The sequence below is a fragment of the Bipolaris oryzae genome, assembly GCF_000523455.1.
Source record: "Bipolaris oryzae ATCC 44560 unplaced genomic scaffold scaffold_137, whole genome shotgun sequence".
Lineage (NCBI taxonomy): Eukaryota > Fungi > Ascomycota > Dothideomycetes > Pleosporales > Pleosporaceae > Bipolaris > Bipolaris oryzae.
Genome location: NW_006911413.1, coordinates 1 through 23,691, shown reverse-complemented (window position 1 = coordinate 23,691; position 23,691 = coordinate 1). Strand labels below are relative to the sequence as shown.

The 23,691-nt window shown below is 53.1% G+C and overlaps 11 protein-coding genes across 11 annotated transcripts; 7 read left to right on the top strand and 4 right to left on the bottom strand.

The window, feature by feature from the left end:
• Nucleotides 1-1,010: 1,010 nt before the first annotated feature.
• Nucleotides 1,011-3,673, top strand: COCMIDRAFT_39346 (uncharacterized protein; the record flags this gene model as incomplete). Its single annotated transcript, XM_007692679.1, has 3 exons — nucleotides 1,011-3,056; nucleotides 3,111-3,210; nucleotides 3,261-3,673. 3 exons carry the CDS (start codon nucleotides 1,011-1,013, stop codon nucleotides 3,671-3,673), a joined length of 2,559 nt encoding a protein of 852 aa, XP_007690869.1.
• Nucleotides 3,674-4,945: 1,272 nt separating this feature from the next.
• Nucleotides 4,946-6,568, bottom strand: COCMIDRAFT_28784 (uncharacterized protein; the record flags this gene model as incomplete). The annotated part of the gene is made up of 5 exons (XM_007692671.1): nucleotides 4,946-5,886; nucleotides 5,961-6,104; nucleotides 6,138-6,251; nucleotides 6,358-6,465; nucleotides 6,547-6,568. 5 exons carry the CDS (start codon nucleotides 6,566-6,568, stop codon nucleotides 4,946-4,948), a joined length of 1,329 nt encoding a protein of 442 aa, XP_007690861.1.
• A 610-nt stretch (nucleotides 6,569-7,178) lies between these two features.
• Nucleotides 7,179-7,415, top strand: COCMIDRAFT_39344 (uncharacterized protein; the record flags this gene model as incomplete). Its single annotated transcript, XM_007692678.1, has 1 exon — nucleotides 7,179-7,415. One exon carries the CDS (start codon nucleotides 7,179-7,181, stop codon nucleotides 7,413-7,415), a length of 237 nt encoding a protein of 78 aa, XP_007690868.1.
• A 208-nt stretch (nucleotides 7,416-7,623) lies between these two features.
• On the bottom strand, nucleotides 7,624-9,270 carry COCMIDRAFT_103071 (uncharacterized protein; the record flags this gene model as incomplete). Its single annotated transcript, XM_007692690.1, has 1 exon — nucleotides 7,624-9,270. The coding sequence occupies one exon, from the start codon at nucleotides 9,268-9,270 to the stop codon at nucleotides 7,624-7,626; it is 1,647 nt and encodes a 548-aa protein (XP_007690880.1).
• An 829-nt stretch (nucleotides 9,271-10,099) lies between these two features.
• COCMIDRAFT_103083 (uncharacterized protein) lies at nucleotides 10,100-10,550 on the top strand (the record flags this gene model as incomplete). The annotated part of the gene is made up of 3 exons (XM_007692689.1): nucleotides 10,100-10,186; nucleotides 10,252-10,401; nucleotides 10,452-10,550. The coding sequence occupies 3 exons, from the start codon at nucleotides 10,100-10,102 to the stop codon at nucleotides 10,548-10,550; spliced, it is 336 nt and encodes a 111-aa protein (XP_007690879.1).
• A 228-nt stretch (nucleotides 10,551-10,778) lies between these two features.
• COCMIDRAFT_7832 (uncharacterized protein) lies at nucleotides 10,779-11,235 on the bottom strand (the record flags this gene model as incomplete). The annotated part of the gene is made up of 3 exons (XM_007692666.1): nucleotides 10,779-10,976; nucleotides 11,031-11,090; nucleotides 11,185-11,235. The coding sequence occupies 3 exons, from the start codon at nucleotides 11,233-11,235 to the stop codon at nucleotides 10,779-10,781; spliced, it is 309 nt and encodes a 102-aa protein (XP_007690856.1).
• A 1,237-nt stretch (nucleotides 11,236-12,472) lies between these two features.
• Nucleotides 12,473-14,434, top strand: COCMIDRAFT_103108 (uncharacterized protein; the record flags this gene model as incomplete). The annotated part of the gene is made up of 1 exon (XM_007692688.1): nucleotides 12,473-14,434. The coding sequence occupies one exon, from the start codon at nucleotides 12,473-12,475 to the stop codon at nucleotides 14,432-14,434; it is 1,962 nt and encodes a 653-aa protein (XP_007690878.1).
• Nucleotides 14,435-15,762: 1,328 nt separating this feature from the next.
• COCMIDRAFT_103114 (uncharacterized protein) lies at nucleotides 15,763-16,619 on the top strand (the record flags this gene model as incomplete). The annotated part of the gene is made up of 3 exons (XM_007692687.1): nucleotides 15,763-15,837; nucleotides 15,917-16,043; nucleotides 16,111-16,619. 3 exons carry the CDS (start codon nucleotides 15,763-15,765, stop codon nucleotides 16,617-16,619), a joined length of 711 nt encoding a protein of 236 aa, XP_007690877.1.
• A 588-nt stretch (nucleotides 16,620-17,207) lies between these two features.
• COCMIDRAFT_103110 (uncharacterized protein) lies at nucleotides 17,208-18,560 on the bottom strand (the record flags this gene model as incomplete). The annotated part of the gene is made up of 3 exons (XM_007692686.1): nucleotides 17,208-17,450; nucleotides 17,499-18,011; nucleotides 18,111-18,560. 3 exons carry the CDS (start codon nucleotides 18,558-18,560, stop codon nucleotides 17,208-17,210), a joined length of 1,206 nt encoding a protein of 401 aa, XP_007690876.1.
• A 288-nt stretch (nucleotides 18,561-18,848) lies between these two features.
• Nucleotides 18,849-19,780, top strand: COCMIDRAFT_39337 (uncharacterized protein; the record flags this gene model as incomplete). The annotated part of the gene is made up of 3 exons (XM_007692677.1): nucleotides 18,849-18,861; nucleotides 18,915-19,011; nucleotides 19,105-19,780. 3 exons carry the CDS (start codon nucleotides 18,849-18,851, stop codon nucleotides 19,778-19,780), a joined length of 786 nt encoding a protein of 261 aa, XP_007690867.1.
• Nucleotides 19,781-22,309: 2,529 nt separating this feature from the next.
• On the top strand, nucleotides 22,310-23,311 carry COCMIDRAFT_103087 (uncharacterized protein; the record flags this gene model as incomplete). Its single annotated transcript, XM_007692685.1, has 1 exon — nucleotides 22,310-23,311. One exon carries the CDS (start codon nucleotides 22,310-22,312, stop codon nucleotides 23,309-23,311), a length of 1,002 nt encoding a protein of 333 aa, XP_007690875.1.
• Nucleotides 23,312-23,691: the final 380 nt, after the last annotated feature.

The following is a 23,691-nucleotide window of genomic DNA, read 5'->3' as shown; positions in this document are numbered from 1 at the left end:
TGTCGCGACTACTCGCCCATGAAACACATAGCCGCCCCCTTGGCCTGGAGTATTGCACGCCCATGGCGCTCATTGTGCCCATTCCGCCCACTATGCCTCGACTCGAGAGTTGCGGGTGCACGTGAGAGCAGCGTTAGCGCGCCGTCTGGCTGCACAGCTGCATGCTCCACGCTGAGCCAGGAGAAAGGGCTCCACTAGTAAAGACTGCCCGCCTCGACGACGCTCCTCTCACCCACAGCACCCTCTCCCTCGCTCTCTCTCACACTCTCTCTCTCGCTCTCTCTCGTTGGCTGCCCAACCCTCTCCTGTCCACCCTGCCCTCGCCCCCCCATCCCCCCATGTGGCTTTTCCATTGAGCCCATCCCTGGTGTGCGACGCATTGCCCTTCTGAACCATTGGCAGCCGCACCCGCTACGCTCTCAGCACTACTGGCCCGCCCGCCCGCCAGCTGCCCAAGCCCTCGCATTGCTGCTGGCCTGCTCCGCGCGACGCTCCACCCCAAAGACTCGCCCGCTGCTGCTCCACCATAACCTCGCCCTCGCCCTCTGCCGACGCCCAGCCCGCTGCGCAATTGTCCACCCGACCCGACTCGACTTTCTTTTTCCCTCTTCCTCTCTCGCTCTCACCCTCGCGCCCAAGGCTGCGCCCTCCCCCGCTGCCTGTTGACTCCATCCAACTCCCCTTCACCCCGCCATTCACCGCATCCCCCCAGCACTCACCATTGCATTTCCGACGTGACTACGCGCTCCCCGGACGCCATCACACTTGCCTGCAAACGGCCCCTCGAGCTATTGTCTACATTAGAGGTTGCCCATGTAAGTCTCCTCAACTATTCTCTTCGCCTCTCCCGCCCCTTCTCAGCTACCACTCGTCTACGGCCTTTTTATTTATTTATTTTTGCTTCTTCGCCGCAGCCACCGCGACTACTCGCCGGGGCCCGGTCCGACTCAGGTAGCATACGTCGCTGCTCGTCAGCCTAGGCAGGTTTCAACTAATCACGACATCGCAGCATGTATTCCCGCGAACAGTTCATGAACCCTGGTCCCGCACCGCGACCACCCACAGATCGTCCCCGCCTCGCCCTTACCCCAAACACCAGCAGCACGCTGCCAGGCAACATGGCCGGTCTAAGTATGCAGTCGCCCGGTATGAACAACGGCTCTCAAATGTCCCTTGTTCGCACACAGACGGAGAGAAGCAGCTCGTCCGCGTCCACCGTCAAAGAAGGCATGGTCAAGGTCAAGGACGAGGGCCTGTTCAAATCCTTCGTCTGGGCAGATCGCTGGCTGGTGCTGCGCGAGTTTGAGCTCAATTTCTTCAAGAGCCCAAACGCCTCAAAGGTATCCAACTCCATTCAACTACGAGACATTCTGGGTGTCGAGCGATCCGACACGCAGCCCCTGTCTTTTGAAATCACCCGCGCACTCAACCCCAGCAAAGGCTCGTCGCCGCCCCGCGATGGTCCTACCAAGATCATTACATGCAAAGTCGAGACCGATGATGAAGTTTACTCGTGGATCGATAGCATCTACCAGCGATGTCCTAGCATGGGTGGCGTCAGCAACCCCACAAATTTCACGCATAGAGTACACGTAGGCTTCGATCCAAACAGCGGTGCTTTCGTTGGCCTGCCTGTCGAATGGGAGAAGCTGCTCACCGCATCTGCACTTACCAAAGATGACTACGCAAAGAACCCAAAGGCCGTTCTCGAAGTCCTCGAGTTTTACACCGAGAAGCTTGTCAAGCGATCAGAAGACCCCCAACAATACCCCAGTCTCACACCCACCCCACCAGGCAGTGCCGGAATGGACAAGCAGTTGGGTTATTCAGGCGGCGGAAATTCCGTTGCACCTCCACGCCCTGCGCCCCCTGGTGGCTACCCACGCAAGGATAGTTATAGCTCCAGTCGCCAGAACACGCCGCCTCAGCAAGGCTATTCTAGTCAACAAAACTCTGCCTCACAGCAACAGCAGCAGCAACAGGACCGCTATGACCAGGAGAGGAGACGACAGGAAGAACAGGCAAGGCTGCAGCGCGAACGTGAGCGACAGAGACAGCAGGATTACGAGCGCGAGCGTGAGCGCGAGGAGCTGGCTGCGTACAATGCTTCGCTACCGCAGAAAAAGGTTCCATTGGCCCAACAAGAAATCGGTGGAGGCAGCTACGATGCACGCGACACAAGTCCTTCAGGCCAGCGATACAACCCCAGTCGTCCGGCGCCATCGACTCCAGGTGCGGCGAGGAACCAGCAGCAATCACAGCAGCCTCCGGGCTCATTGCGCCAGATGGCTGCACAGCGTCCAGCTCCTCCGGCTCCTCAACAACAAAACGGCAACTATAGCTCTTCTCCTTCCAAGTCATCTTCTCAGCAACAACGCCCGCCCGTTCAGCCCAACAGCAGCTACAAGGGCTCAAGCGGACAGGTCCCTCGCGTCAACAATGGCCAGCAGCAGCAGCAACAACAACAACAACAGCAAAAGCAGTATCAGGGCTCATCTGCTGCTCCTAAGCCATTGAATGTTGCTAAGCCTGCCGCTCCCGTCAGCGATGCTGTCAAGAAGGCTGAGCAGGCCCTCACAGCCAAGCCCAAGGATGAGCCTCAACGCAAAGACGTGCGCATGTCGAGCATGTCGGAGAGTGAGGTCATGGCCAAGCTCCGCGAAGTCGTGTCCAAGGAAAGGCCCCTGGATTCGTACAACAAGCAGAAGAAGATTGGTCAAGGTGCTAGTGGCTCTGTCTACGTAGCTCGCATCCGCGAAGGCGCCACGTCACCAATGGCCAGGAGGGTCATGCAGGAAAACGGACCACGTGCTCAGGTTGCCATTAAGCAGATGGACCTCCGTAACCAGCCCCGCAAGGAGCTGATTGTGAACGAGATCATCGTCATGAAGGACAGCAAGCATCCCAACATTGTCAACTTCTTGGACGCTTTCCTGCAAGAAGAGCAGTCCGAGCTTTGGGTCGTCATGGAGTTCATGGAGGGAGGTGCCTTGACTGACATTATTGACAACAACCCTTCCATCAGCGAAGACCAGATTGCCACCATTTGCTTCGAGGTCAGTCTTTCCTTTGTATTCTTCCAAACACACACACACACTAACTTTTGATAGACTTGCAAGGGCCTTGAATATCTCCACAACTTGAACATTATTCACCGAGACATCAAGAGTGATAACGTCTTGCTCGATGGCCGCGGTAATGTCAAGATTAGTACGTTTTCGCTTATCATAATCGCTCTATACCTTGCTAACCTTTTATAGCGGATTTTGGATTTAGCGCCAAGCTCACTGAGCAACGTAGCAAGCGTGCAACCATGGTCGGAACTCCATACTGGATGGCGCCCGAGGTTGTCAAGCAGAAAGAGTACGGCAACAAGGTCGATATTTGGTCTTTGGGTATCATGGCTATCGAGATGATCGAGTCCGAGCCGCCATATCTCAACGAGGAGCCCCTCAAGGCCCTGTATCTCATTGCCACCAACGGTACCCCTCGTCTCAAGAAGCCAGACAAGCTTTCCAAGGAACTCAAGGCATTCTTGTCGGTCTGTCTATGTGTTGACGTCAAATCGCGCGCTAGTGCATCGGAGTTGATCAGCCATGACTTCCTTAAGAGTGGATGCAGCTTGGCAAGCTTGTCTCAGCTGCTTAATTTTAGAAAGAACGGAGGCCACTAAGCAGCCTGTAACCAAACGTCGAGTCAGGAGTGGTCCAAGCGACACCAAAAGAGTAATGGCGGGTGTTTTCACGAAGCGTTCTGGACTTGATCGATACCCTTTTTATGCTCATTTTACACTATATCCACGACGCGGTCTGGCCAGGTTCCCTTTTCTTTGCAGTCGATGACCTATTATGGAACCTAAACGAGCGCTGGGCCGTTTCAACCTCCCTGGCATTGCCCGACTGGAATCTTTGCGGCCACGTCAGGAAAGAATCATACTTTGCTTCTAGTACCCACGATATTCTCCTTGGTCTACTTGGTTCACTGATGCCGTTGCATAAGATGGTACAAGCTGTCGAGCTGCTGCTTTGCCGAACAAGAAGACTAATGTCCGACACTTCAATGAGAGTGGATTTTATTCTACCGGGCTTTACCCAATCATGGGGAATGAAGTCTTTGGCATTGGACAACAGGGCAACTTGTGTCATCTCGGCCCCCATCTTTTGCGCTTCTCATCCCTTTTATATATCCCCTTTCACAAGTGTTCATAGCGCAAAACGATATCATTGGCGTGAAAAGGAAAGGAGGAGGGTTTTCTCTTGTTTGAAACGGCAAACTCTTTTGATGTGCGATCGGGACATCGCTGGTTGCGAAATCTTTCACGGGTTCTTGTTCCTTTTTTTTCACAAACTTTCACACTTGCCCAATTCCTCTCTATGCTCATGTCTGGGAGCCAAATGTGAACAACGGGTAGACTTCAATGACAGTTTCATAAAAGATTTAATTTTTTTTTACCACTCAATGTCAAATATTGGTTCCACACATAAGCGAAAAATGACGAACGAAATAAAATGGAATCGCACTTTGGTGATTTGAGTAAATGTCATTGGATAGTTTGGTTCGGGTTCAATTTGTCAAAGTGTCATACTGACAGACTTGACATGTAAGGTAGAAGAACCTGACAGATGTATGTATCCTGTCAACCTCAATGATCAACCTCGATGATGTAAGCCTCGTATGAGAGAGACTTTGTCTTCTCAAAAGAGAAAAAGAAAAAGAAAACACCCTCGTGATCCATTTCCCAGCCAAAACTCCCATGTAGTAAGTAGTAAACTCCCCCTTCCCCTCCCGTAAAACCGAAAAAAACTTCCCTGACCGGATGCAAACTCCCTAAATCAACTTTTGATAAAAGAAAGAAAAAAAAAGAGAAAGAACTTCATGTTCATAACTGTATTCCACTCCCTCTATACTCTCCTCTTCAAGCAAGAACATTTCCCCCCAACCCCCTTCACAAATTCTTGACAAAATGAAATCCTCCCCTCCGATCCCGAAACACCATGCCGCCCGCCTCCCCTTTCTCTCCTTTACTGACCTGTCTCTCAAGGACCCACTCGTCTTCCTTGTCCTTTGCATACACTTCAACCAGCGCATCTGTACTAAGCCTCGCACCAAGGTGCTCGTAACCCGGTGCTGACCCACCACGCAGCGCTGGCGCGTAAGCCGCCGGTTCGCAACCCGCGACAAACTCGCTGAAGCGACTGTACCTCGTGCTGCCATCTGTAACGCAGACTGGAAGGCGCAAAGTAGGGTGTTGTGGGATTTGGGCGGCGAGGGGGGCAGCGAGGGAGGGTGTGAGGGGGGTGGAGTGGCCTGTTGGGATGCCGAGGCGGGATGCGATGGCGTTGGCGTTGGTGTGGTAGGTGGTTGACGTTGTTGATGGAGTTGACTTGGACGTTGCAGTGGACGCTGAAGTAGATGGGAAAGTGGAGGTAGACTGAGATGGATGGGATGATGCGGTGGTGCCTGTACGGGGACGCACGGGAAGAACCATCCGGGCGTTGGTGTGGCGCATGTACATGAGTGTGTCGTTTGCTACCTCGCTAGGGCGTGGAGGGCGTTGCGGGGGGCTCCTGTTGCGCGGTGTGAAAGGGGTGGTGGCGAGGTGGTTGAGGAGAGGTGAGATGGCTGAGTCTTGGGATGTGGGGGTTGGGCGGGAGATGGGACCTGTACTGCTTTTTGCCTTTTTGAGCTTGGGGGGTGGAGGGCGGTTGCTGCTGCGTTTTGGGATTGGTGGTGGTGGTGGCGGAGGGGGTGGAGGTGGAGGTGGAGGTGGATGAGCTGAGTAACGGGTTGGTAGTGGGATAGTGAAGTCGATGGGAATTTGAGGGACGGGTGGTGGTGGCGGAGATGTTGAGTAGGGCTTCTTGTGGCTGCTGAAGATTCGGGAGCCTGGGATGTGGATGTCGTGTTAGACTCGAGTTGGACTTGAAGGATATGGTAGAGTGAGAAGCGATTGGGCTTACCATTGTTCTTCAACGCCGCAAGATTCGAACACGACTTCTTGAGATTGGACATACTGAACGCATTGCGATACATCTTCTTCTTGTTGGATGCAGCAGGCGAACGACGAAATGCCTGTGTGTCATCGTCGTCGGAATCGTCGTAATCTGGAAGAAAATTGAAGTCGTCGTTGGACTCACGAGCAATGATGCGTGGTATGGCTGGAGGGAGCAAAGTTGATGACGAAGAATTGAGCCGCAGAACTGGTTGCGGCTTGTCTACCTTACCATCTTTGCGGCGAAAGGGCCACGTCACTTCCAGTTTGGTCAATACCTGACTTGTGTGTGTGTGTGTGTGTGTGTGTGTGGAGAGGTGGTTTGGGTGGTACGCGAGGGGGAGTAGGAAAGAGACTGTTCCTACCTTTTCTTGTAGCAGTGCTGTCAGTACCAGCGTCGAACTCAAACTGCGAGGTGTTTTTGGTTGCCCCCTTCTCTTCTGAAGATGCACCTTCTCTGAAGAAACGCGACGCTATCACCTTTCGTATCAGTACGGTCTGAGAGATGATGGCAGTCGTCAGTGATCTCACCGCGCTGGAGAAGAGAGACTTACCTTTACTGCGAAAGCTCTTCATCTTGAAGACAGTCAATAGGTGACGAGTATAGTGGAGCGATCAGTTGTCTGGTTTGCAAAAGCAATTGAGTGACTTGGACAAAAGCTTTGCTTCAAGTAGGCAAGGGAGCAAAGCAAACGGGCTTTAGCGTAAGATCAACCTCGAGCAGGTGATGCCGTATTTTGAAGTGCGTAACGGGCAGTGCCAAGCCAGTGCTCACACTCAGCGCTAGTAGTCAGTGAAAGTGAATACCAAATAGACCTGAGGTGACAAACGAATACCCATTGTCTGATGGATCGGTTGTTGGTCCAAGTCGGTTGCCCGAACCGCTACGCGAGGACATGCACAAGACAGTTGGACGCAAGCCGATACACTGCATTGTCCACGTACAAGAACTAGAGTACCTTGCTTCAACAGTGGTCCCCCTAACATCGGAGAACAGAGGACAAGAGACTCACAATCTAAATAGAAACACCAATTGAACGTCGTCTCAACATCACAAAATTAGACCCAAAGACAGCCATTGTTGGACATGAAAACCCTGCACCCCCATAGGAGCGTCAGAGCCGAGCATCATGCCCTAATATTTTTTCTTGATTTTTTACTTGAGAGATTTGTGGTGTTTGTAGTGATGGAAAAAGTCGAGTCATGCCTGGATCCAGAAACGCGGACAGCAGACGATTGTCGGAAGAAGCTCACCTCACAAAGCCAGTCGAGACAACCCCAGATGTGCATACGTGCACCAAAACATCAAAACATGATGTTGCAAAACGCCAGTCGACCAGCTCCTAGAACCCCGTGCACATGCAGCCAACCCATGAACCATGACAAAGAAAAGTTCTTGTGCTGGACTGAGCAACTAGGATGACATACCCAGCAATCCATACTACGTCCACCAACAGTGAATGACTAGTCATTCAAAAAACGCCAGAAACTCCAGATAAACGATAGTAAGGTCATAGTACATGACGATATGAAAACGCTAGAAGACCCATATAGACAAAAGAAAGGTGTGTGTATGAAAACACTAGTAGCTAGAATGAAAAATGCGCGAATATGGGCAGGTAGAAAGTAGTCTACCTCACGGTCGAGGCATCGCCAGCCGTGTTGAGATTAAGCAAACGCTTGAGATCCTGCTCCAAAGCTAAAGTTTCAGAAGGGGTGGATGTCTTCATCGCTGGGGCAGCTGAGGCAGCCGTGGGTGTAGAGGTCTTGCGCTGCTTAGCAGCGACCGAAGAAGGGACAAAAGACATCATGGTGGTAGAAGGTTTCGGTGCAGACGCAGGAGAGCCGTTGGCGACTGCTTTATCAAACTTGGGTCCAGGTCCAGATCCAGATCCAGTCCTCTGGCCCCTTGTTTGGTGAGTGTCAGGGCGACGCTGGTGTGGCTGTCTACCAGGCGTGCGCCTTTGGTTTGGGCTTTGTTGATAAGGTGGCATGGAAGGGCCTGCCTGACGCTGTGCATTCGGTGTTGCCCCATTGCCGTGGGAGAAGCCGTTTGATCCCATTGGGTGAGACTGAGGAACAGACGCAAAACCCTTGAACCCATCTTGCTGAAGCATTGGGGAATCAGCACTAATTTCAGTGCGGAGGCCAGAGTTGCGTTTGGCCGAGTCGCCCTGGGCTGCCTTGAACAATGGGGAAAGGTTCTTGTTGCCATAGTAAAAGTCGGACGGGTCCTGGTTCGGGGGCTGCGCCTGGGGGGTGGTAGGGCCAGATGCCGTTCGTCCAGGAGTCCGACCGTCATGGAAAGGCGAGGGCGATAGATGTGCTTGTGGTCCTGGTAGGCCGTGGGCACCCGCATGAGGTGGTGTTGCAGCAGTGGATTTCTTCTGTGACATGGAAAGACGACTGAACAGGTCTTGCATGACATCATTTCCGTTACCTTGCTGTTGAACGTCTTTGAGTTGAGGGACGCCATCGGGGTCTGTCATGGAGCGCTGTGAGGCGGGTGGCGCTAGAGGTGCGGGGGACATGTGCGCATGCTTGCTCTCCCCGTCAAGCTCTATAGGGAAGATGCCATTGAGTGAATGATAAGAGTCATGTTTGAAGTGGTGGGATCGGCCGGGATTTGCTGCTACGAATGGGCTGTTTGAAGGAAGGCCTCTGTTTTGATTATTGGCCCTCTCTGCTGCATCGGCTCTGAAGAGAAGATCCAAGGGAGACTGCCCATGGTGTGGAGGCGCAGCCGTTGGGCCACGAGAAGGAGAAGCAGAAGGGCTCAGCGAGCCCGAGTCAGAACTGTCCTCAGGCGGAGGAGTTGGTGGGCCAGCACGGGTCTTTGCGGGCACAGAACGAGAAAGAAACTTGGGAATGGGCAAAGCAGAAGGCGCCGGAGACGCGTGAAAGGTGGGCCCAGCATAAGCAGCCTGGATTTTGACAGGAGTTGCAGACGGGTTGATAGGAACGGGATCCGATTCGGCAGGCGGAGAGACGCGATCAGACGGCTTCGGCTGAGCGTGCTTCTTCATGCCGCGTGAACCGGCAGACATGTGACCATCTTCACAGGGGAAGGTGACACTTTCGGCGAGGGCGCCTTGTGCGGAATTCTTGCTGGGGGATACAGGTAGGCCGTTGCGCTGGTTGTGGCCATTTTGCGCGCGGTTATTCCGTGGTTTTCTTTGTGACTGTCTGCCGGCGTTGTTGTTTTGGGGCAGCTGAGCTGGGCTCTGCGGCTTTCCGCGGGGCGCTCGTGGAGAGGCCGTGATCTGAGTTGTCGACATTTGAGGTATAGTGGGGTATTCTGTGTGGAGGAGAGGAGATTATCTAGAGGGTCGCAGGCGGACGCTCTTTGTTCGAGATGTGGAAGTGGGATGAATGGAGCGCGATGACGCGGAGTGTGGTTGGGGGGATGGCTGTGTCTGGTGTAGTAGAAGTGTGCAAAGGTCGAGTGGTAGAGTGTTCATATCCAGTTCCGCGGGGTAGAGATAGGCACGCGCCGTCGGGTGATGTAGGGCGAAGAGAGTGAGTGAGGGTGTAGTGAAGAGCGTCGGGCGCATCAGTCGGTGCCAGCGCGGAGGTGGCTGAGGTCAAACAAGGCTGATCTCGGCAAGGCGCACTGACGCTCGCAGCGGCGGCGGCGACGTAAGGCTGAACGGCTGTTACGATGAAACAGACGTCGGACTGGGGCAGCAATGGGGATTCTGACACGGATCGTCGCTTTCTGGCATTGAGTCCAAAGCGTGTGTTGCTGCGTGTCTCTCGCATTGCCCTTTGTCTGCGTCGCCATGGCCGACGGTGACGTGAAGGGGCCCTGGTCTTGGCGTTCGCTCGCTGGCAGCTGGAGCCTGACGGATGCACGTTGCGCCTCCAGCCTCGATACCATTCGGGCCAGTACATTGCCACCCCGTACACATCGCAACTTGGTTCTGGTTCTGGTCCTGTTTCTGGTTGGAGCTGGAGCTGCTACCTGTTCCCGCCCATCCATTACATAGCTGCGGCCCGTCAAACTCCGCTCTTTTGCCCACGCTTCAGCCTCCGACTCTACACTCCTCCCCGCCCCCACCAGCTCCGAGCCGCCTTCATCACATACTGATCATGGCGGACGTTGACATGGCAGATGCGCCCCCGGCCAAGACCAAGACATCCAAGGCCGGCGCCAGTGGAGAGGGCGACAAGAAGCGCTTCGAGGTCAAGAAGGTATGCGGCACACAATCACAGGCAGTGCGCTGCCAGGCTTTTTGGATGATGCTGACTTGACGCAGTGGAATGCCGTTGCTCTCTGGGCCTGGGACATCGTCGTCGACAACTGTGCCATTTGCCGCAACCACATCATGGACCTGTGCATTGAATGCCAGGCCAACCAAGCTTCGGCAACTAGCGAAGAGTGCACGGTAGCCTGGGGTATCTGCAACGTAGGTTCCATGTTGCCAGTCTCGCAATTCGCCCTGCTAATTCACAGCAGCACGCCTTCCACTTCCACTGCATCTCACGATGGCTCAAGACGCGACAGGTCTGCCCGCTAGACAACAGGGACTGGGAGTTCCAAAAGTACGGCCGATAGACAGCAGCAGCAGGCACGACAAACAGGTTCAACAAGGACGCATTTGGGTTATGGTTCCATTCGGATGTCTGGCGTTAGCACGGCCTTTACAAAAGACTATCATGACAGCATGACGTAGTAGCACGCGCAGTCAGAGGGTCGAATAAGATTCACATTACAATCAAACGCCGCATTTCTAGCCAATTGTGATACAAGTCTCTCCTGCACTCGCGCCCAACCCCACCCGGTCTATCCCACCTTCTCCCCGTCGACGTCGATGTTGTATTGCGATGAGGCGTTGTACTTTGGTAGCCAGCCTTCGGGATTCTTGTTGTAAAAGGGCCACGGGGGTACAACGACAAGGAAGGTGAGGGCGGTGCCGGCGAGGCCAATGTAGAGGGCGAGGCGGATGTCTTGCGCCATGTAGCCAACAATGAAGGCAAGAATCTGGGCTCGTCAGTCGTATGAAGCGCTCGCAATCAAGAAGGGGGGGAAACATACACCAGCAGCGCCAAGGAGAACTGTGTTCAGCATATCAGCCAGCCTCTGACCCTCAAAGTCCTGCGACCACTGTTAGCAAACCTTGTTGTGAAGCAGCGGTTGGTGTGCATGTCTGGGTCTGGGTCTGGGTCTGGACAAGGAAAGTATCGCATACAATCTGGCCCTCGACGGCATCGCGCACTTGCTCGAGAAGTTGGTCCGCCATGTCACATGCAGATGCTCACACTGGAGGATTCCTGGCACCTGAACAGCGTTGCGTGTTTGGTGTGTTCTGTACGTACGTATGTACTGCGTATGTACTGCGTATGTATGTATGAAAGTGGTCGACTGCTGGCTGGACAAGGCTAGCCGTGTTTGAAGAGGTGGCATGTTTGCGATGCAGAGCCCCATCGGAACAACCTCGGCGCGAGAGGGAAGCGATCCGCGGCCGCGCCACCCCTGCAGACTTTCCATTTGCATTTGCGCCTGACGAAAGATGCAGGTCAACAAGCGACAATACAATTCCATATGCATCCATGGCTCCTTGGGGGGGGGGCGCGCGCGGAGACGCAACACACCTCTAGACTCATCCACGCCCAGAGTATCCGGTGTGCTGTTGCTCGGCATGCCTCAGAGGCTCCACACGCTGCAGATGCAGTTAGCGGACAGTCTTGGGGCTTCTGGAGCGCTTCAGCCCAATCAGCGGGCACCGAAGCGTGGACTTGAACCAAAGGAACCAAGGCCTGGCCTTAGCCCTCTAGCCACAGTACAAAAGACCCGCAACCCCCGTCAACCAAATATTTTTCATCGCCCACCTGGTCTCGCACCACGTATATATTGCCCACAGACCTGCTGCCCACGACAATACACCGCTTCTTCACCACGCATCTGGCAGCTGCCCCAGCGCACCTCGCCGCCTTCCAGCTCTGACTCCCCGTGGACCGCCATCCACCGTTGCGACTGATTGACCCAGCAGCGTTCTTTGTTTTTCCCCACCGTCCCCTTTCACACCCACCTCTGACGCTACGGCGTCCATAGACATCCAAACCACCAAGTTGGCGGGACTCTACTTCGACCGGCTCTCCTTCATCCGCCCCTTGCTCGGCACAAAAGCCTGGGTATACGGAGGCGACCACCAGCCCCCATAACTGGCCCAAACAAGCACACCCCGATTACTCTCGCTACTACTTTCGCCTCCTTCACCGAGCCTTCCTATTCCCGGAGAGGGTGTGGAAGTCTGGATACCGGACACTTTTACCCTCGGCTTAGTGTAGGGGACCACCCTACGCGAAGCCATCGTCAAGTTGAGCGCGCCTTAGAGGTGGGCGCTCACAAGCGACCTACCCGCTTCCGTGCTTCTTGCAGCGCCAGAAGTCGCTGAATATTCAAACAATCCTGGCTTAACCAAAGCTCCCCGCATCAGATCCCGGAGTCCCACTCTCATCGCCGCCTGAGTAGCCAATATGACTGACACTCCGAGATCCGAGAGCCAAACCAGGTTCAGCACGCCCGTGTCTGACCTGAACGACCACCGCAACCAGCCTCTATCTCTCCCGCGTGCCGAAGCAAACTCGCCCCCCAGATCGCGCCGACCTACATTTGAGGCCGCCCATGGCCAGGACCACCCCAACATCCTCCTCCAAGTCAACCAAGCCCTCGAGGCAGACATTACTCGACGCGACTTTGAAAGCGCCGTGGTAGACGATGACCAGCACTTGGCTCCTGATGCCTATGTTCGCCGCGGTTCGCTAGCCCACGACCCCCGAGCCCGGCGAGACACGTTCCGACGCCCTCGCGACCTTGCTGTCGAACGCCTGTCTAGGAGCAGGGATTCGTCTACCAGCTCGCGATCTATCTCTCCTCCCAACTCAGTTGATGCATTTGCCGGGCCTCGTCGCCGCGACCGCGCCAACACTCTTCAGAGTCATGCCGACTCGGAGACCGATCTTGCCTTGCATAGAACCATGTCTCGCGCCACTGCGCGCCGCCCAACCATCAGCGACGAGCGTCCCGAGGAATTGCATACGGATGCAGCATCCGCGCACAGCTCTGCCGAGGAGGATGTTTGCTTCCCTGTTTCCGAGGACACTGGCAAGACGACCAGGTTTGACTATGAAGAGCTGGAAGAGTTTGTTGCAGAGGCGCAAAGCAAAACACCCATCGGCCAGCCTCTACGCCACAAGGCGAGTGTATCCTCTCGTCTCTCTGCAAAGCCCAAGGTCTTCTCCGACCTCCGTCCCAAGTCGAGCCAATCCACTACACCCAAGGCGGCAGACGACATTACGAGTTTGAAGGATGTCGACCCTGCGATACAGGAAAAGCTTGCCGAGGAAGGTCTTTCCCACGTCTTCGCCGAGAAGCATGTGCCTGAAGCCAAGGTCAATCGATGGACCTTCTTCTCTTCGGAGATGGACGACACAATTCATGCAGCCGAGCTTGGAGGGCTCCTCATGCCTGGCGAACGCTTCCGCGATCTGTTTGACACACCATCAGATGGCGGCGTCTGGTGGCTCGACATGGTCAACCCAACAGAGGAGGAAGTGTTTGCTATTTCAAAAGCATTTGGAGTGCATCCTCTTACTCGCGAGGATATCTGCATTCAGGAGCCACGTGAGAAGGTGGAGCTGTTCCACCAGTACTACTTTGTCTCGTTCCGCTCCTTTTTCCAAGCCGACAAGGAGTCCGAGGAATACCTGGAGCCCGTCAACTTCTACGCGGTAGTGTTCAAAGAAGGCATCCTGACGTTTACCTTTTGCGAGAGCCCCCACACTCTCAACGTTCGCAAGCGTATCAGTCGGCTCCGTGACTACATCAACCTCAACGCTGACTGGATCTGCTATGCTCTTATCGACGACATTGTAGACAGCTTCGCTCCTGTGATCCGCAGCATCGAAGATGAGGCTGACGCGATTGAGGATCAAGTGTTCATTGCCCGCATTGAGGACTCGCGCGAGATCCTTCGGTCAATTGGCGACTGCCGCAAGCGTGTGATGCAGCTGTTGCGTCTGTTGGGAGGCAAAGCAGATGTCATCAAGGGCTTTGCCAAGCGTTGCAACGAATCTTACAGTGTGGCGCCCCGCGGTGACGTGGGCATCTACCTCAGCGATATCCAGGATCACGTCGTCACGATGATGTCCAACTTGGCTCACTTTGAGGAAATGCTCAGCCGCGCGCACTCCAATTACCTCGCCCAGATCTCTGTCGACCAGGTCATCCAGGGTAACGATAGCAACGCTACCCTGCAGAAGGTGACTGTGATTGCAACGATTCTCGTTCCGCTCAACTTGATCTGCGGTCTCTTTGGCATGAACGTCAAGGTCCCGGGACAAGACGGGAGTCTGGCCTGGTTCTTCAGCATCATTGGAGTCATTTGCCTGTTTGTCTCGGTGTGCCTGCTTGTGGCTAGGAGGATGCGATACATCTAGCTGGGTGGTTTCCTACTTGTTCCCAGCCGTCTTTCAGCTGGGCGCGTACACTCCTTATCTGTTTATCTGTTTTTGTTTGTCTGTTTCTTGCTTTGTGTTTTCATTCAGTATACGACGTGACGAGAGCGCTGGTGTAATCATAGGGTGTTGTCCATAAGCTGGGTTTCTGCGTACATATACACAAGTACATGGCATGAGGTGGCCATTCTGGGATTATGTCGGATAGTAACTAGGTTTAGCGATACGAGTATACAAAAGGCTAGTAAAAAAAAGAAGATGTTTGCTTCCAAAGATGGTCTGCCTGCCAACGCAGTGGATGCTCATGTGGTGTGGACATGGGGATTGGATGTTCACAAAGGATCTGATGCTGGGGGCTGAATCGGTAATCAGCCACAAGGCTTGACTCGAAGGGGACAAGAAAAAGCAAGCGCATGCATATGGTGGCAGCAACGCAAACGTCGCAGTGTACGCAGCTGGCATTTGTTGTTTGTTTCATCGACTTCCAAAATAGACGGGCAATGTGACAGAGGGCCGCACAGAGCACGCGATGGCGTGGCAGACAGACAGGCGGCCCAGGCACAGGCACAAGCACAGGCTGGTTCCACGTTTCTTGGGGTTGTTAGGTTTGGGACGAGGCCTGGTGGTGGGCGGTACACTATTGAGCGGCTCAGTACTAGTTATTTGCCAGACACGCCGTCACTCATCACTCGCCGCCCATGACGCGGCGCTGGCAAAGAGGCGACTAATGGTGTAGGCGATGATTCCGTTCCCTTCCCATTCGTTCCGAGGTCGGAAGTAACATGGTGACTTGGCCGCACCCAGCATGGCACAGGAACCAGCCAGCCGCCAAAGCAGGTGAGCCGAGGAGAGAAAAAAAAAGCCATGCTCTGTGACGTTGGGCGGCCGTCGTCTATCGTCTACCCTGGGTGCAGGCACAGGCACAGGCACAGGTCATGAGTCCCCAGGTCACGGTTCCACACGAGGGGCGCTCTGCAGGGTCGCAAGCGGTGAATTAGGCTCGTTCCGAAGGGCTGGCCTGGCGCATCCTTGTTTCGGCGAGAGCATTCCATCATGCAGCGCCTCAGCAGACGCCCTCCCTTAAAGCCCATAGTCTCACCCGTCCGCCTCTCCGCCCCCATTTCTTTCACTTCACCACTCACTCACTTGTAGCCCCATACATATACTCTCCCTGCAACGCACGCTCCCTCCCCGCTACTTGCCCGGAACCCCACCACACTGACACGTCGTCTGCCTGCATTGTCATAGTACATCACCCTCGCCAACACCACACCCTCCGACAAGGGCTCCCTTTGGAACTACTGCTCAACATGGCGGAAATGGCGCAGCGAATACTCATGAACGAGTTCAAGCAGCTAAGCAAGGAGAAATGGACCAACATTGAGGTATGCTTGGGAGCGGCGGCTAGCGAACAGTCACCTGCCCGAGTGGCGACTGTAGGGCACCCAGCTAACCACAGCACAGCTTATCAACGAAAATGTCTTTGAGTGGAGTGTGGCCCTCATTGTTATGAACGAGGAATCCATGTACTATGGCGGTTACTTCAAGGCCAAGATGACGTTTCCTCGCAACTACCCACATAGCCCGCCAGGTACGTGACCGCTCGTCTATGACGGAGACTGTCATATGATACGAAGCAAGCGCTAATGGCATGTCAGACTTTAAGTTTATCCGACCACTCTACCACCCAAACATTTACCCCGACGGCCGCCTGTGCATCTCCATCCTCCACCCCCCGGGCGATGACGAAATGTCCGGCGAGACTGCTGCGGAGCGTTGGTCGCCCGTGCAGCGAGTCGAAACGGTCCTTATCTCCATTCTGTCTCTCTTGGACGACGCCGAGGTTTCTTCCCCCGCCAACGTCGACGCAGGCGTCATGTTGCGTAACAAGCCGGCCGAATACAAGGAGATGGTCAAGAAGGATCTCGAACTGTCAAAACAGGATATCCCAGAGGGCTTCGTTATGCCAACCAACGAGACTGCGTGGAAGAAGGAGAAGGACGAGGGAGACTTTGAAATGAGCTGGGAAGACAGCGATGCTGAGAGCCTTGATTTTGGCGGCAGCGAAAGCGACTTTGACGAGGATCAAGAGATGGACTCTGAGTTTGAGGGCGAAGACGACGATGGCGAGGACGAGGATGAGGAACAGGCCCCTTCGAAGCGCTAGGTATCGGCATTCTGGCTGAATGCCGATACCTCTGTTTCACAATCATGCCGTAACGACACAATTGGGGGGGGGGCTCTTTGTCATTGCAGCCACACTTGTTCTTCAACCCCAAACATGGCTCTCTCGTCGTCAGAGATACGCCGACCTTGCCGCCATGGAATATGGCCGACGTTTTCCACGACTCCCCTATATTTGATTCTCACCACTTCTTCAGCACGTTTTATTCTCAGCGAGGCGTTCGGTATTGGCGTGTGTGTGTGGGTCCGCGGCGCTTGTGTTTTCACAACGGGTCTACTAGACATGCCCATGATTCGGTCACGGTTTCGGGTGGGCATTTTAACACTGCATAGGCCTGGGAGTTTTCTTTTACTTTTTTTTTCAGGGCATCAATCTTTCGATAATACGTTTGTACTTGCGAATCCCGGTGTCAGCAACTTTGCAGGGCGTGCAATTATTTTCCCATAGATTGTTTTTTTTTCTTTTCCAAAGAATTTGCCCTGGGGCCCTTGCATCATCTTCTCATCTTATTCTTACAGAAGTATGGATTTACAATGTGTGTGTATGTGTGTGTTTAACAGATGGAATGGTTTACCACCCAATCCCCAACGCACTCCTCACCCTCACCATCGTTCCCTCAGCAATCTCCTCCGCTCTACGCGCACCCTCCTCCGCATACCTCACCAATTCCTTCTGATCCCCCTTCATCAACTCCAAATACCTCTCCCTTACCCCACTAATCCCTGCATCCACCGTCTCTGCCACCTTTTCCTTGAGCGCCCTCATACTCAAATCCTTCAAGTCCTCTGCTAATTCCTCTGGGGACTCCGTCTTCTTCCTCTTCTTCCCTTCGCCTCCTCCTTCTCCCTCTCCTCCCTTGACACCATCATTCTCAAAATGCCACATCAGATCCACCAAATTTGAGACTCCAGGCCGCATCTCGCGGTCATAACTGACGCCCTCGATGGAATCCGTCAGCGCGGATTTCACTTTTGCAAGGATATCTTCTCTCGAGTCGGAAAGCAGGATGCGGGATTTCGGACGAGCGTCGCTTTTGCTCATCTTCTTGGTGGGGTCCGTGAGGCTCATTATGCGTTTGGCGGGGCTGAGGAGGGTTTGGGGGATGGTTAGCAGGGGGGCTGCTCCTTCTTCTTCTTCCCCCCCTAACACTGATGAAGGTGGCGGGGAGGAGTAGACATGGTTAAAGCCAATGGCCAACTCACGCGTGAGTTCGAGGTGCTGCACTTGATCTTCGCCGACGGGGACGTGCGTGGTATTGTAGAGGAGGATGTCTGCGGCTTGGAGGACGGGGTAGGAGAAGAGGCCGAGTTTTAGGGCGTCTTTGTTGTTGGAGGGGTCGAGGGGGGAGGAGTTTGCTGGGAGGGAGAGTTTGGCCTGTGGCGGGGGTTAATTAGTTATATATTTTCTTGGTTTGGTTGACTTTGTATTTATTTTGAAAGTGAGAGGTTTTAGGGGGGTAAGAAATGTATGTACCTTCCACTGTGTCATGCGACCCAAATAACCCATGCTGGCACCGCAACTAAGAATCCACATGAGCTCTGCATGCTGCTTTACGCTGCTCTGTGTGAAAATTATGCATCGCTTTGGGTCGAGTCCTACTGCTAGGAGACTGGCTAGCATCTCTTTGCGCCAGGTCGCCAATTGACGTGCATCTTGCTTAATGGTAATAGCGTGCAAGTCGACAATTGAGAAGAGGAGCGTCGTGTCTGGTGACGCTTCGTCTTGCAGTCGAACCCATTGTCGTAATGCGCCCAGATAATTTCCAAGATGTGGGATGCCTGTGGGTTGGATGCCGGAAAAAATGACTTTCTTCTCCGTCTTTTGCTGGCTCGAGGGTGATGGGATGGAATACTGGCGCAGACAATTGCTACATGGGCGCAGAGACAAAGGGGCTGCGCGATGCAGCGCACGCAGAGAAAACATTGACGTCGGGTGCTTTCGCACTGAAGCGGAGCCCGAGGCCGGGCTGGCGGGCTTGCTCAGCCACGATGGACGAGGTGTACGCCGGCTGCAGCTTTCGTCATTGTGGCACTGCCGCCCGCTCCCATCCAACTCTCCAGCCAGCCACAACACCACTGCCACGCTGCTCTGCTCTGTTCTCCTCGACTGCACTGTGTACAAACATACAATACCCCGACCATACCCATTCCACTTGCACCCAACACACATCTCTACATCCTATTCCCGGAACATAGCGGCAACACCACCATCATGTCTTGGACAGGTATTGCAGCCCAACAATGTTTGTTTGATATCATGGCCGCTCACACCGTGCAGGGTTCAAGAAGGGCGTCAATCGCGCAACTACGCAGGTGTTGATGAAGACAGGCCAGGTCGAGCGCACAAATGATCGCGACTTTGAGACTGAGCAGCGGTATGCGCCCTCAACCCCCCGCCCACAGCCGCCTCCCTACCCCCCTTCCCAGGCATCCGCCCATGACCACCCCCTCTAACGGAAACATGGCAGACGCTACCGGACCATGGAAACGGCGGCGAACAAGCTACAAAAGGAAGCAAAGGGCTACCTCGACTCGCTCCGTGCCATGACGGCCTCGCAGATGCGCATTGCCGAAACTATTGACGCCTTCTACGGAGACGCCGGCACCAAGGACGGAGTGTCGCGCTCCTACAAGCAGGCCGTTACCGACCTGGACGCCGAGACAATCAAAGCCCTCGATGGTCCCTACCGAACAACCGTCCTCGACCCCATCCAGCGCTTCTGCTCCTATTTCCCCGACATCAACGCCTGCATCACCAAGCGCGAACACAAGCAGATGGACTACGATCGCATGCGTGCTCAGGTCAGGAAGTTGACGGACAAGCCCGACAAGGATGTCACCAAACTCCCGCGTGCTGAGAAGGACGAGCAACTCGCCAAGGCTGCCTATGATCAACTCAACGACACTCTGACGGCCGAACTGCCACAGCTCATCGATCTGCGAGTACCCTACCTAGACCCAAGTTTCGAGGCACTAGTCAAGATTCAGTTGAGGTTCTGTGCCGAGGCCTATTCGAGAATGGCACAGGTACAACAGTATCTCGATGCCAACACAAGAGATCAGTATGCTCAGGGTGAGCTAGACGCGCGTGTCGAGGAGGTGCTGCAGGAAATTAGGGATCTCAGTATTGCAGGGACTGTCTAAAGGCTTATGAGAGACAAAAAAGACTTGACTTTCTAGTGCATCATGTGCAATAATTCTTCTTGAAGGCGTTAGGAATGATCCGGTTTGCGGCATTGCTTGGGTTAGAGAGCAAGGGCGATGACCTGACAAGGCTTCGTACGAACATTATTTTCTTCATCTCGTCGAATGCTATTGACTCGATTTCTCATTGATCACGTTTCTGCTCTGGTCGAGATTCCAATCTATGTGACTTGAGATGTTGCCTATCCTGTACCCAAACTTTAACATGTCCTGGTTTTCAATCTCGCCTTTCTTTTCTATCAGTTCATCAACATCCCACGTTGCACTTAGCGCAGCGAGATCTCGGATGGGCGTGCCATCACAAACATCCCCAGGAAGTACATAGCTGAGGGATAGACGGAATGGTAGAACAAGAGATAATAGGTATAAGAATAGGTCGGATCTCATTATTACACGTGTTGTGGTTAACTCTGATCACTTCTTCTCTTACATAGATTAATACTTGGTTATTCTGTACTAGATAAGCCCAGCGCTTAGCTAGGCGGCAAGGCAGACATGTTAGGAGAATTCTTCCGCTCCAATGTATAAAAAACCGCTCTCCTCTCCCTTTCCTGACGAGTTTCTTTCTATAGAATGATAAGAAACGAAAGTCATACTTCTTGCGAGGGTATACGGAGAAACGCTTTACAGAACGGATTAAAAATCTAATCGAGTTCATTTTCAGACACAAGTCTTCTTTTTGACCCTAACTCTCTCCCTCTCTCTCTCTCTCTCCCTCTCTCGCTAACCCTCTTTATTATAGCATCTATGTGGATTTCCAGTGAATACAGAACTGCACTGACTGCTTTGTAGCTCGTATAGATGTCTATCGCCATATATTGAAGCAAGGTAGGTTTTGTCGCGGCAGCCGCAGGATGGCCAACAATTGATATGACAGGAATAGCCTTTATCATAATTACAAATTATCACACCCCCAGAACAAAATCGTGATAGAGAAACTCTACAAAAAGAGAAGAGTAAAAGTGTTTGTAAGATCTTCATGTTGTAGTATGAGTAAGTGAGTAGGAGTTTTTTTTTGAACGAAAGGAATTGAACGTATTGAGAAGTATAACGTATAGAATGTTTTATACACCGGAGAACTTTGCTGCACTACGTGTCCTTATTACAACTATGGTTTGTTGTGCTGCTGCCTCGTCGCAACCGTGGTTCGCTGTTCTACTACCTTCGTCGCGACCGCATTTTAGCTATTATACCCAATAGACGTGCCTAACGGGCATTTACCCATTAAGAGGTTATTACCAACCCATTACACTTTGACTATAAAGTTATATTTTTTGGATACCCGATTGCGGTAGGTCGGGGTGTGGCCTGCCATTCTTTTCTGAGATAATTGATCTGATACGCTACATGACAAACAGATAGAAAAAAAAGTCAAGTACTAGTAATCTCTAATTTTCTTTACTTGACCATTGTCGATCTGTATAATTGGTTTGATACATTCGAGAGCAAGTCACCCGACTTGGCTAGACAACAAATGTCGGCTTTTCCGGCCTCGATACGAGATAATAGTCGATGGCTGTATTTTTGTCTGAGCGCAATACAGATGCTCGTCTAGTGTATCCGCGAGATAAATATGTGGCTTTGTAAAATCGACTATCCTCGAAGTGCGAACCACTGCTTGCAGCACCAATGTCAGGAAATCAGACCCCCCACTTCATCTGATCTCAGTAAAATCAACGTGAGGCTACTTTATACTGATTGTGATCTTTTCTGCCCATGGGTACGCTTGATCGTTATCTGGGAGCATCTTGGAAAGTCACCCATGGAAACTTTGTACATCAAGGGTCCCAGGGTGGGACGATCAGTGAGGTAATGTCTCACAGGTGATGATGCGATGGCGTGTGGTCTGGATTTCAAGGCACGCTGAGCTCTGCAAAAGACAAGAATATAGACTCGGTTCTGGCCGCCCTAAATGGATACAAGCATTTCTGTCGTGGCATCCTAAAGCACTAGGACCATGGTATGTCACACGTGATGGGCCAGGGGCGGGAAGCGAAAAGTGCCCAATGCTCGTCCAGTTTGGTGAGGTGGCGAAATGACAACATCGCTGAGCGCCCAGCCACAGTTCCGCCACGCGCTTCAGTCGAACGAGCACTCTAGCACTAGCACACTCCTACCCGCCAAGTGCTCCGCTGCGGCATTGTGCGCCAAGTTCTCATCTATCAATCTAGAATCGCATCATTCGTCCCCCCGTATCCGCTAAAGAAGCCCAGCATCCGGAAATCCTCGACTCGCGTCATACCGTCGTTGCAACAACATCACTCTTTCTTGGCTGCGCCACAGCGTACATCATACCGGATACAGCAGCACATAGCTAAAGCTCCTCGGAGCCATTGTATAGCTTGGCAGACACCTCGACACATTATATAAAGACCCTTCCTAGCTGCCCTTGCCCGAAATGTACCTCATCGAATACATCCATCGTTCGATACAGATTTCTGAAATACTTCGTGAACGATACCTACCACCATGCTTACGCACCACCCCGGAACCGCAGTCGCCCACAGGAAAGGCGAAATCGACCCAACCGATGTCCCCTGGGCACTCACAACACACTTACTCGCAATCAACCACCAACAACTTCTCCGCGTCACGCGACACCCCTTCCTAGAACGCGCCGCAAAGGGCTCCCTGCCTAAGTCTGTGATAGCACAATGGCTATCAAACGATAGGCAGTACATTGAAGGCTACCTCTCCACACTCAGGAACACTCTCCTTCTGGTTCAAAGTACCTACAAGTCGACAATTGCTCCAGACGCTGAGCCTGATATCGAAACACGCCTAATTAAATGGCTAGAGGCTGGCATTCACAACGGAGAGCGGGAGATTCAGTTCTTCCACGAAGTTGCGGAAATCTACAAGATTGATTTCCATCCCTCACCATTACAGGAAAGCCTCAAATCAGAAGGACTTCGTCGCTACGAGGCCCTGTTCAATGCTGTTGCATCTCAGCAACCCAATCCTTTCATCCCCTGGCTAGAGGGCGCGATTCTGCTCTGGTCAACTGAGAAGGTCTACTACGAAGCCTGGTCTTGGGCTCGTCGTCAGGATACCCAGTCATCTCCTCGAGGCTACGAAAACGACATGGACGGCGGTGCCATGCGAAGAGAATTCATCCCCAACTGGTCAAACCGCGACTTTATGATGTTCGTCGAGCAGCTTGAACGCATCGTCAATGAAGGTGTGAGCATCGCAGTAAACCGCGATGACAAGAGGTGGGCAGAAGTGAAGAACAGGGCGGACCCGATATGGAGGGCTTTGCTAGACGCCGAGGAAGCTTTCTGGCCAAATGTACCTGGAAGCGAGGGCAGTCTGCTTGAGCCTGGTGTTCAGCGAGGCATAGACGGCAAGATGGACGAGAACACCTTGCGCAGTACCGGCGACGATGTAATCTTAAACGAGCATCAGGGCGTCCGAGCAGGTGACATTACGACTATGCGTAGCAACCAGCACGATGCAGTAGTGACTTGAAAGGGGGGTTTTTTTTCGTAGCAGTCTCGTTTTAGCGAATAGGAGTTTAATATTATTTTGAGTGCAGCATCAATTCGTAAACCAGAATCACTGAGTGTATATCTCCGTCATCGTTTCCTATTCGTATCATCGTGCCAAGCTTTCTCTATGGTGGTAAATGGGTAGAGGTAAGTGTATAGTTGGGTTGCCAAAAGTTGGGTAGAGGTAACGTGCGGGATCAGTAAGCTGGAAAGATCAGTAAGCTGAACGCCCCACCCAAACTGACGCGACTGTCTGCGCAATTGAGCCACAACAACGCAATAAAATAAGATAAAATTAAGAGATGTGATTTATAATCTAGTCTTGCACGTAGTACGAGTATGTCCTTGAATATGGCACTT